General features: G+C 40.9%; 1 protein-coding gene across 1 annotated transcript in view; it reads right to left on the bottom strand.

Annotated features, from left to right (window-relative positions):
- MTOR (mechanistic target of rapamycin (serine/threonine kinase)) overlaps nt 1–11861 on the bottom strand; it is a 66318-nt gene that overhangs the window by 46933 nt on the left and 7524 nt on the right. The window contains exons 11-27 of the mRNA XM_009889551.1: nt 11579–11794; nt 10707–10912; nt 10035–10157; nt 9589–9678; nt 9398–9490; nt 8746–8880; nt 8256–8385; nt 7780–8030; nt 5711–5797; nt 4956–5123; nt 4588–4700; nt 4032–4194; nt 3679–3771; nt 2832–2978; nt 1875–2017; nt 562–724; nt 276–421 (exon numbers count right to left, since the gene is read on the bottom strand). Coding sequence (XP_009887853.1) covers nt 276–421; nt 562–724; nt 1875–2017; nt 2832–2978; nt 3679–3771; nt 4032–4194; nt 4588–4700; nt 4956–5123; nt 5711–5797; nt 7780–8030; nt 8256–8385; nt 8746–8880; nt 9398–9490; nt 9589–9678; nt 10035–10157; nt 10707–10912; nt 11579–11794 — 2467 coding nt within the window. The remainder of the gene's footprint in view (nt 1–275; nt 422–561; nt 725–1874; nt 2018–2831; nt 2979–3678; nt 3772–4031; nt 4195–4587; nt 4701–4955; nt 5124–5710; nt 5798–7779; nt 8031–8255; nt 8386–8745; nt 8881–9397; nt 9491–9588; nt 9679–10034; nt 10158–10706; nt 10913–11578; nt 11795–11861) is intronic.

Genomic DNA, 11861 nt, shown 5'->3' with positions numbered 1-11861 from the left:
AGTCACTCCATGACATCCCATATTGAACTTAAAGGGTGAGAGGTGGAAATCAGAAGACTCTACTTTTTCCTGCACAACTTCTACCATAATTTAACCACATAATAGAAGGGCAAAACTCAGCAGCTAAAGAGTGTACATCTGCGAGTTAGTTAGTAAGCCTAGAACAATGTCTTGTGGCAAAGAGTGAAATCCTAAGAATTGTCTAGATTCATCCTAATGGTATCCTAAATTGGGTACTGATGCAAGAGCAGAAGCCTCATCATTAGCGGTCCTACCTGATGAGAGACTCTAGAATGGCCGGGGTGGGACCTTTTTGAAATTCCAGCTCCTTGTAGTGAAGGGCCTTGGCATATGCTCGACATTTTGCAGCTCTTTCCCCCAGGAGAACAATGCCATTATCATCTCTCAAAGGCAGTGGACCCTGTGTAGAAGCACATACATCAAAACCAGGATGAGTATAAAAAAGAAGAAAGTATACGTGAACTCTTCATACCCTTTCCATAGACTAGGCATCAGCTAGCTAGCCGACATTAGAAAAGAGTTGCCAAACAGCATCTCTACCTTGTCACTGTGTTCCATGAATTCCGCCAAGTTCAGCAGTGTCTGAGTGACTTCTGCAATGTCCTGAGAAGTCAGGGCCAATTCAATGCTTCGGATTAGCTCATCCTGCTGGTCTTCATTCAGTTCAGACCAGCATGAAACGAAAGCAGCATTGAAGAGATCTCTGAGGAGGAAAACAAAAGAGAGTGAGAGGTGGGGATTCATTATTCATGAGAAAGTCTATTTGACAGTGAACCTGCCGTCTTATTCAGAGAAAGAGTGCTACAAAATGTGTTTATGTCTACCTGCAATAAATAGTGATTAGCTTCTATAAAGCTAACTTTTGTACCCAATACTCAGTGAAATCTGCATTTTAAAAATATGTAATAGTATGAGATACTACAATAATAGAAATATTGTTCTATCATATGCTAGCAAGTATTTTAAGCTAGAACAAACTCTTCATAGCGGCAAGGATGCTATTCTCTTCTGCTATGAAGAACCAGGCCTAGTCTGTCTTAGGTCACAAGTGAATGTAGTGAAAAAGATTATTGTCCATTTCTCTGGACACACAGGCTGCAACTCTTGTGTTTCCTGTGCTTACTAGAGGACTGCAATGGCTGGAGTTTGTGTTAGTGGTAAAGCTTAAGAAGGAGGAAAGGTGATGAAGAACAGACAGTGACAGCCCTTGTCACTGCTAGTACTGTGGAGAAATATTGTGGGATGGGTTTGAGATACATGGTGTGTACACGGAGGACGCTAGCATTACCTCTGCCTATCTAGGAACTGCTGGCTTTTCAGCATGCTGTTTCCCCTTCTATTTCAAAAATGATAAAATTCACATTAAGACAAAATTAAATGAGGAATGAACACTTCTCTAACAGCAGTAGTCTGATTCATATGACAAGTGTATATCATCAAGAAGAGATCAACAGGCAACTGCTTACAGAAACTCACAAGTTTCTCCAGACATACGGGTTGCATAAGAAATAAAGCACTGTGGCTTATTCCACTCAAAGGCATTTTGGTTCACCCACAGTAGATCCTTGAAACTATTTCATAGTCTGCTGTTTTTCCAGCTTCACTTTTATGTGCCTTATGTTATTCCTAGACTAATATACAGAATTCCACTGAAAGATTTTGTGCACATCATGGAGCAGCCAACTGGGAAGGGTGGAAATGAAATCAAGTTGCCAGCTATTTGATTTGTCCCAAAGCAGGAATTATCTCTATTTATGGAACCTAAGAGCTTTTAAGTAACTTTCTTTTTCCCTATAATATCTGGCTTGCATCTGCAATTTCAAGTGATCCAGAAAAAAACAGAATTACTCTACCGAGCCATGGGATTATATGCCTGAGCCAGGGCCCAGCATGAGCGCAAAGATGGTGAGGAGGAATCTTTCAGTAGCTCCAAACTCAGTCTTCTTAACCACTCCAACCAGTCATCTTTGGAAACTCTTCTTGCTGCTCCCCAGGCCTGCAGTAAAAAGCAAGACAATTCAACTATCAAAGGAAGCACTATCCAAAAGCAGAAGAAATCCATCAGCAGGCAGCATTACTTCTTTACAGCTCCAAATCACATTGCTGAGTTTCCCTTTTCAATTCCCTGAAATCCGCTCCCTTTACCAGATAATTTGCAGTACTTCAGTCTCATTTCTAAGAAATCTTCCCTAAATGTATTCCTGTCATGAAAGGCCAAGTATTTAACATGAATAATTCTTTCCTTACGAAAATGCATCAAGAGCTCAAGCCACTGTTGAAACATCAGCTTAAAAATACTTAATGAGTTTAGAATTACATTTTTAAGGCCAGCATTTTCAAACCAATCCGTGCTGCTACTGAATTGACTGGTACATGCACTAACTGTTCAAATTAACCAGTGCTTGGCTGTTAAGTTCTATACCGGCTTCAAAAGAATATAGCACTGAGATACAAGAGAAGTGGCTGATGAAAAAAGGCAGAGGCTCTGGGATAGATGTCTCTAGAAGCTACAGATGATTCCTTGTGATCTAGGAAGTTTTGTTCATCCTTCATATAACAAGAAAGTGTCAAGATTACTTCACAGTCATTAGTAGTCTGATAAATCAGCTGCTCCTATCTTTAAAGTTGCTTAGTACCTTCTAATTTTAAAGACAGTCTCAGACACCACTTTGACCTCAGTTTTGTACAAAGCTGGCAACAGAAAAGAGATGTAAATAAATATAGTTTAGATGCACTGGACAAACTCTTTAGATGTGATATGACAGCTCCTTCTTTCAGCAAACTCATGCTGTGCAGCGCTGCAGTCTTACCTTCTGCAGGTTGATGGTGCTAACATGTAATTTCTTCATGGGACCTGTTTCCACAGGACCACTAGCCAAAGTTTCTCCCTGGTTGCTTCTCAGCATTCGGTGCTGATAAATCAGGGGATCCTCTTCTTCGTCAGCAAGAGTATAGCCCTACAATAAATGGCTTACAATGAAGATCACACCCACACGTACAAAAGCAATTTTCTACAAGCCAAATGGATGATAAAGTCAAAGCACTATCCAATCTCAAAATCTGTAAAGCAAACCACCGTGTTTCATTATAATGATTACACCTTATAAACCAGAGCACTCGAATGATATCCCTTTTCTATTCAAGGTAACTGTTAAGAAATCTTGGCTCCTAGTATTAAAAGCCAAAATAATACACCTTAAAACAAGCACTCTTTCGTATTTGACTCACTAGTAAGCCAAGAATAGCAGTGTGCTGCTTGTTCCACACTAATCAAATTCCAAAGCAGTTACTGAATTTTTGAAATGTGGGACATATTACAGAAAATACTAAGATAACAACATCTCCTTAAGTCCTGAAACTGTGGAAAAAAAGGGTAAATCCACATTTAAGAACTACTGAGAAAAAGGTAGTAACACTGGCTACAAGTTTAAGTTCTTACCTAGAACTTGCAGTGACTTTTTCTATAGGAAATAATTGACACCAATTGACAATAATTTTCCTCGATGCAATCTCAAAGTCCCTTAACACACAAATACAGCACCAACCATTCTTCATTTTATGAGCAACTCAAAGTGAAGTTTTCAGCTACATCTGTTTCAACATGAAAACATTCCCTGAAGTGCCCTTATGCAAAAAGCTATGTACTTGTTAACTCACCTTTACGATTCTGCAGATAAGAACATCATATCGTTGATGGTTAATTCTGTGTCGCACCAGAACTTTGTTCACCATCGGGATAAAAATCTGGTACTGTACAGGGGAATGCATCAAAAGCTAGTTACTCAGTCTCACCAAAAGCAGTAAAATTCCCCCTTTTTTTATTGATGTTATAAGAAACCAATTCTAAAAGTTTGATTTCAGTAACTCCTGATTCCAGAAACAACTAAGAAAAGAAAAATCTGTTTTCTTTAAAATTCAGAATGAGCACATTACAAATATTCAACTTTAAAGCCTTGATCTTTGGGCCAGTTTCTCTTTCTATGAGTTTTCAAGCCTAAGAAGAATATTACCTTCTTTCCCAGCTGGAATACCAGAGAGGAGAGGGTGTCCATTGCAGTTGTTCGTAGTTCAGGGCTCTGATCTAGCGTTCGCACGATGGGATGAATAATCCGTGAAGCATAATCAGTGAAATCCAAGGACTCTGTCAAGCGGTCCACTGTTTCTAGAGCAGCTCTAAAGCAGAGAGAAGGGAGGGCTTATTTCTCATGGTATAAGGCAGGAGAAACGAGATGTAAAAATACATAAGTGATTCATGCTCAGTCCTCCTAGACATCAACAGTAACAGGGGAAAATGTCACCAGAGCTCTGTTAATGCAGCTAGTACTTGCAGGACAGCTTGCAAGCTGCAGTGACCAAAATACTGGCAGGTGAGAACCAGAAAGTAATAGACTGTACCCAAAAAAGTTAGTAACAGTGCTGTGATGCCCAACCAAAAATAACCTTTCATAATGATTTAACACAGAGCAAATCCATGGAAGGAACTGAGCTGTATTTCATTCTACATGTGGCTAGGGCAGCCATTGCAGAACTTGGATATCACAGGCAAAAAAAGCCACCAATACTTACTTGCGAGCCACCACTGGGACATCTGGGGCATCAAACAGCTTTACAATCGGAGGTAGTAACAAATGAAGGTAGTCATCCAAGTTAGCTCCGAAGAGCTGGATCGCATTCAACAGCTGGAGGGAAAAATGACCCAATGTCATTCAAAGCCATGAAAGAGATGCATTTAAAATAAGTCAGTATCCAGTGAAAAGTTGCTTCAATCCCGCACTTTAAACAAAAGTACTGTCTGCATCATTTCACACCAAGCCACTGCTGAACTGTACCTACCCCGTTTGCTTTCAACACACCAGCAGCAGAAGCCCTGTTGGAGCATTACACCTGCCTTGGCAATTCCCAAATCAACGCAGCTGCTGCAGCTTCCCACTCACCTTGACAGAGACAATGCGACCCTGACTATTGTCATGCATGAAGACCCGTAGCATGTGAGGAATGAGCTGAGGCAGATAAAGTTTGAATTCGCCTCCTAGAGCTACCACAATTTGCTCGATAAGTAGGATAATTGTGCTCTGTATGGAGTTGTTCATGACCCAGAAGTCCTACAGGAAAAAAAAAAAAAAGGGAAAAAAATTAAACAGTTCAACTGAGCTGTGCCAGTTACAAGAAAAGCAAACTGTAGGAGACGGTCTCTAGATAAATTCAAGATTGCAGGGAAGGACTACACTTCCCTTAAAGACTAATATAAATTGGCAGTTCTGGTCTGTTTTTAAAACACTCTGTGCCTTCAGTATATTTACAGCTGTTAAAAACAACCTCTAGGCAACTGACTTTTGTAATCCTACGCGCTTGCAAACAGTAAGTGAAAATGAAATGAAATGCCACCTATTTATGAACTCCAAACACCTCTTGCTAAAACTATGTTTCTGAAAGTAATAAGTGCACAAAATCCAAGTGCACAAAAAACCTCAGGCACTAGCAGAACCTATGAGCTGCTCCTATTGCAATTACTAGGAATAATGTGTATTATTGTTTCAAATACATGTTATTTCAAAACACAATTATTACTTCAAATACATAGCATTCTGCACTTTACATGAGTTTATGAAGTAATTGATATATTTGATAATGACAGAAACACTATCCACCTTGTCTGACAGTAAAAAGCTGGCTTAAAGATTGTACTCACTCTCATCAGGGTGACAATTTCATCCATATAGGGTCGAATGTGACTTCTCACAAAGGACACCAACATCCCTAGCTGCTGGAACAGGAACTGGAAGGAAAAAACGTGTAGTGATCAATGTAGCTTACTCAAACATCAGAGCAATGCTGGGTAAATGGCGTTACACAGGCCAATTGCAAGCTCATTTACCAAACAAATAGCATGCATAGCTCCTATATGCTCAAAATCTGGGGCTAAATTCTTGGCAGCTTTGGCTCAGTGGTTTGGGTTTTTGTGAGAGAGAGAGTGTGTGTGTGTGTGTGTTCTGGGTTTTTCTGTTTGTTTCCGTGCCCCCCCCCCGCAACTTGCATCAAAAATTTTATCAACTCAAAGCCTCAGAGAGTCAAGCATACCAATAGGGGTTTAGGTGTCAGCAAATTTAGCGTCAGAACAGACTCGCACGCACAAACATCTCAATTAAAAAACATTACAGAGGTTTGTAATTTAGGTTTGAAGGATGCTTCCAACAATGTAGCCCCTAATCTTTTCCCCCTGCCTGTAAATCACACTGGCACACATTTTAAGATACTCTTTCTGTGCTCTTTCCCATCCCCACCAAGATATATTGGTGAAAAGTTACTGGGGAAGAGAGTTTGGTCCTTGACAGAAACATCACATGTTTTTGAAAGATGGTTGATTGTACCATAGAAGAATTTTGACTGTGACAATTTTATTTGTTATATGGACTATGTCATATGGACTATGACAGTTCTGCAATTCCTTTTGCCCCAATAGTCTTACGCACTCACTCATGACAATGAATTTACTTTTAAGATTGGTATGAAATAATGTGGGTTAAGTCACTTTGTCCACAAAATAAATGTATACAGTCTTTTTTCCTCCCGAAAAATGTAAGTTATCATATATTAAATTTGATTTCTTCATGCAGTATTTGAAGACTATAGTGACAAAATACAAAGTGGAGCTCAGAAAAAGAGATAACAAATTTTTGTGAAAACTAAGTATGAAATAACATCAGCTACTTTAGTGAAAGCAGTACACCTACATTTACCAAAAATTAACCCTGAGCTCCGATACTGTGCCTTTTTTTGGTGTTGTGAGAGGTTGCTTACATATAGGACAAGGACCTGCCTCCTTTAGGCTTTAGTGTCACGCGTACCCACCTCAGCTCTTCTCCCCAGTACACTTTCACCATCTTCTTTTACCTGAAAATTTTTAAACAGAGAGTGCACAACTGCATAGCTTTCAAGCAAGTTAGATCAGTCAGGTCTAGAAGTTCGGCCAACCCAGGCGTGTGAGATGCTTTCCTTCCAATCTGAGTAGTAGTTCAGTCTGGGAGAAAACAGTGGTTCTATAGCAGGGTGGGGATTCTGCTAAGGGAGCACCCATCCCACCTATAAAACACAGTACCAATAACTAGTGCAAACTGCCCTTCCCACCCCAGAGATTTCAGCTGCCTGAGGAAAAGGCTTGGCAAACAGCAGCCATCTCTGGTTAGGTGAACCTTAAGCCCATTATTCTCTTCGCAAAATTCTCATTTCCTTCTAAAACTGTAACTTAAGTGGGAAGGAAGAGAAAGCGCTGCTGTGGAATCACCACCCACACTGTTCTGAATGTTAGCAGACTGTAGCAAATTGAATTTTCCTTCTCACAGATGAGCCAAAGTACATGGTTGCATCAGAAATTTAATTTCTACCTCTATTATTTAACAATACTGTTTGCAACAGTACATTAATGCAGAGATCACTGAAAGCTCTGGAAGCTGCACAGGCTGTTTGTTTTCCTGAACAAGACCAGCTTGATAAAAAAACAGAATCAAATATTGGCCTTCTAAGGATTATGCTCAGAAGCAGCTGTTTCAATAAGAAGCAGAAAAATTGTTTCCACTGGATATTCTACCAAATGCTCACAGGAGAGAAGAAGCAGAGCTGAACCTCACTTCTGCAGCATGCTCGGCAGCAACACATAGCACAGCAATGCCCAAAGCCAGTCGCATTCTCTTTTAAAAAATGGATTCCTATTTTAAGGCAGTGGAACAGGAAGGAAGAAGGACCGGTCCCTTGTACACTCACCTCTCGGATGGCACCATCACAAACCCGTATTACATTAAGGAACGTTGGCATGACCTGAGGCAGGAACTGCACACACTTCAGCCCAAGAGATTTGAAAATAAAGGTGATGGCCTGAACTACCATAGTGTGGTGTTGGGACAAGGATTGGTCTCGGAAAATTCTCATCAGTGCCACCATGGAGACAGCTGGATAGAACTCATCCAAAGGGAGGTTTCCCATGTTCACCAACATCTCACTGGTACTGTAGTCCGCTAGGAGAAAGAAGGCAGTGTCACAAGCTACATATTAAATGGTCTTGAAGCACCCTAGTATTGGGTGCACTCAGGAGCACCCAAGGATTAGATGAAAACACGTACACTCATAATTTGTTAAGAAGACAAGACAAACTGGTAACAACAAAAAAAAATAAAAAAAAATAATCAGGACCTCTTTGTAGATTATAAAGCTATTCACTTAAAAGAAATTCAGATGCTTACAAGAATCCTGGCTGGACTTGGACTCTGAGAGGCTGACGGCTGAAGCATCTCGTGACTGATCAATCATGCCAATGTTAACTTTGTGTTTGTAAGGGTCCAAAGCACCCAGCAACCCTAACACACGAATAGCCTGATAAAACAGAAAGAAAAAGAATATTCATCAGAACTTCATCACCAAGCCAAAAGTCAACACATGAATCCACATGCTTGGGAAGATCCCAAGGATTAAAGAAAGAAGATCTGGAACTAAAGTGACTGCCTGGAAAAAACATCAAGGCTTTCCATTCAGTGGCTGGAAGCCATTTCACTGACTGAACACATTCACCCTCTTAATTCTGCTTACTGTATTTCTATCAGCCACAGCAATGGTCTTTCACCTCTCCCTGCCTCGCGTTCCTCCAATCCCCAAATCTATGCAGACACATTTATTTGACAGCTCTCTTCCCAAAAAACTTTTAGAAATGGTTGTGTGATAGGTTCATGTTCGTACCTCTCTACGGGTACCCTGGTTCTGCTCAGTCTTCAGGAAGTTCAGAAGTACCTCCAGCAAAGTTGGGTACTTCCTGTATGGTTCCACCACATAACCAGTGCTGGCCACAAGCTGTCCCAGTGTCCAAAGTGCCACCTGCAAAGATTAAGCCCAGAGAAGATTAGTTTTGACCAGGGAATTTATTATGTCTTTTGATCCGTTAGTCATTCAACTTCTGCAAAGCTTCTTTGAGCATTTTAGGACCACACTGCAAACCACAGTCCATGGTTTGAAAGCCTTTTTAAACAGCATTTTTAACAAGCAATAGTAAAGAAGGTGACAACCAACAATTCATTCGACTCTGACTGCCATAATTGCCCTCACTCAGAGATACAATTCAAACAGACATTCAATTCAGAAAGTCCAAGCCTTCCAGTAAAAACTGCTTCCTTTTTTTTTTATTCTTCTTTTCCTTTCACAATTTTGTACTATGTCATAACAGACAGGCACTGCAATCCCTGACCTGTGTGCCACAAACATGACCGTACACTCCACATGAGAAACTTGAGTGATTTAAAGGTTCATTTCAGCAGCTATGATGGGACACATGGATATTTCGTTACAGATTTGGTCACAGCAGATGGCAAGTTTAGTGAAGTTTTCAAACACTTACCTGTCTTTTAGCAAGCAGGGAGGAGTCCTGTAGCATGTCCATGATTATAATGAAGAGCTCATCCACCCACTTCCTCATCTCCAGCCCACTGACCTATTGGAAGACAAAAATCAAAGTTCTTCATCTAGCATTGCCAAAAGCTTAACAACTAACAAGCATAGCAAAAAGGTACCTGTAGTATCCTTCCTCACCTGTGCAAGCTCCCCTATGGTAGCTAGGACGTTGTTAATCACCCCTGGATTTGGATCTGGATCGGGATCTTTCAGTTTCACAATCAGTGCCTGGTGGGTGACAGAGGAACAAATTAGAATGTGTTTAGAAGACTCTTTGCTGCACATACAATACTCAAAATGATCTTTCCTTTTGTTTACACCTGAAATTGATTCCACAGGGGCTCAACTTGCATCATGGTGAGCATTTTAACAGCAAATGGAACTTTTGTGTCACAAACTTTATGCAAATCCAGAATCAAGTTAGGCTACACTGTTGCATACGTGCATCAGTGTGGGTAACATCCACACCAATCTGATTTTTTCCTGCTATGGTGAAGCAAATGGACTGCAGCTCCTGACAATCATGTATCCACTTGCTGTATCATCTCACTCTAAAGTCACCAGGAAATGTACGGAGACTCTACCTTAAGAATAGGCTCCATATACGGACGAATGAGGCGTGGAGCGTTAGAAACCAGATGACCCAACATCCTGGCACTTTGCTCTTTAATCCTGCCAACACCACTGTGTTCCAGCTCTGTTAGAATCTGCAGAAAAGACCATGGAAGCATGAGAACAGGGAAAATAAAGGTAGGCAAAAACTCTTTGTATTTCCTCCTCTCCTGTCCAATAACAACAGAAAGAAAAAGCAGTCTCAGCACTTGTAAAGTGTGTTCTACATTTACACTCCATTCAGTCATTTATGTCTAAATGAAGCCAAAGTTAACTAGCATAAAAGTGAATAAATGGCTGCAAAACCGTCTATGTTTATGAAGTGGTGCCATCCATTCACCTAAAACAAGCACAGAACATTCTTCCTCAATACAGATGGAAAGCACTCCAGCATGAATGTGGGCCGAAATAATGACAGCTATCCTTTCCTTTCTAATACATCCTTAGAGCTTCAGTGCAAACATCTATCACTGAAAAGACCTCTTGAAACCTACTAAGCTGGGTAATAAATATTTTCCAACAGGGAGATTTTTTTCCCCCAATTTCCCACACATTCACTACAGCTAGATAGCTCAGTTCTTTAACACCATCTTAATCTCAATACCAAGTACTCTATTTTCAGTGCAGGCATCTCTCTTCGTTACCTGGATTAACATCTTGCGCAGGAAAGGCATGACAAAAGCAGGGTTCATGCTGCTCAGGCGACCCACAGTACAGATGGCCAGCTCTCGGATTTCAAATACTTGATCATTCAGGGCCACAAAAAGAGCTTGCAAATTTTCTGCCTGGGCAAGGTGAGCATCAAATCGCTCATCCAGAGAAGCCAACACACAGAAACGGATATCAGGGTCTGCAAGAACACATTTGTTTATCTTTAAATGCCGTAAACTCCTCTTCTTATCATTGTCCTTATTCACCAACTGGCCTCAAAAATTCTTCACAACCTCAGGGAAATGCTGAGAGCTTCCCCAGCATGAGACACTACATCAGTGTTTTACACATGAGAAACAGGGTACGTCAGCCCAACGGATTCAGTGCTACTCGGTAGTGCCCCAATACCCAGATCAGTACAATGCCAACCTCTTCCACCCACAAGTGGCACATTTGGAGGCAGCGTGCAGAAAATGCACTCGTCTCAGATTACCATATTGCAACTGAAAGAACAAAAAAATCAAGTAGGAAGATTCAATAGAAGGGACCAATCCCTTCCAAAACTACAAAGTTGAAGGCTGCAACACAGAACAACAGCAAAAGCCGCCTCAGAGCTCCACTTAGTTCAAAGGCTTACCAAGGGCATAGTTTGAGTATTTTGCACTAGTGTTCTATTAATATTTCAAAAATCAACATCTGGGAAGAGAAACTCATATTTAATTTATAATTTTAATTTATAAAGAATAACAGCTTAAGTTAGAGGCAAATACATTCAAATTCTGCCTCAACCATAATATTGTCACCTGCTCATGAGCTAAAATCAACATGTGGAAGGAGAATCCTTTTCTCTGAACCCCACACTAACCTGGGTCAGTTATTCCAACCACAAGTAGTTTGCTGAGAACATCAGCCACAACCTGCACTGCTGTCTGACTGACCACGTGGGCATGACCGCTGATCAAGTGGATGGAAGGCGTGAGCAAGCGAGAGCACGTGCGGGCTGCTTCCATCCGGATCTCCTTGTGTTCGCTGTTGAGAAAGTGGTCCGCACAGTGCCGAACAAACTGAGTCAGAGAATGGCCTAGAAAGAAGAAGATGGGGAGTTTAATACAGGTTTACACCTCAATTACTGGTCTTACTAGGGAAAG

The sequence above is a fragment of the Charadrius vociferus genome, unplaced genomic scaffold (genome assembly GCF_000708025.1).
Source record: "Charadrius vociferus isolate BGI_N301 unplaced genomic scaffold, ASM70802v2 scaffold477, whole genome shotgun sequence".
NCBI classification, from domain to species: Eukaryota; Metazoa; Chordata; class Aves; order Charadriiformes; family Charadriidae; genus Charadrius; species Charadrius vociferus.
Note: the sequence above shows the minus strand (reverse complement) of the source record. Positions and strands in the feature narration are given on the sequence as shown.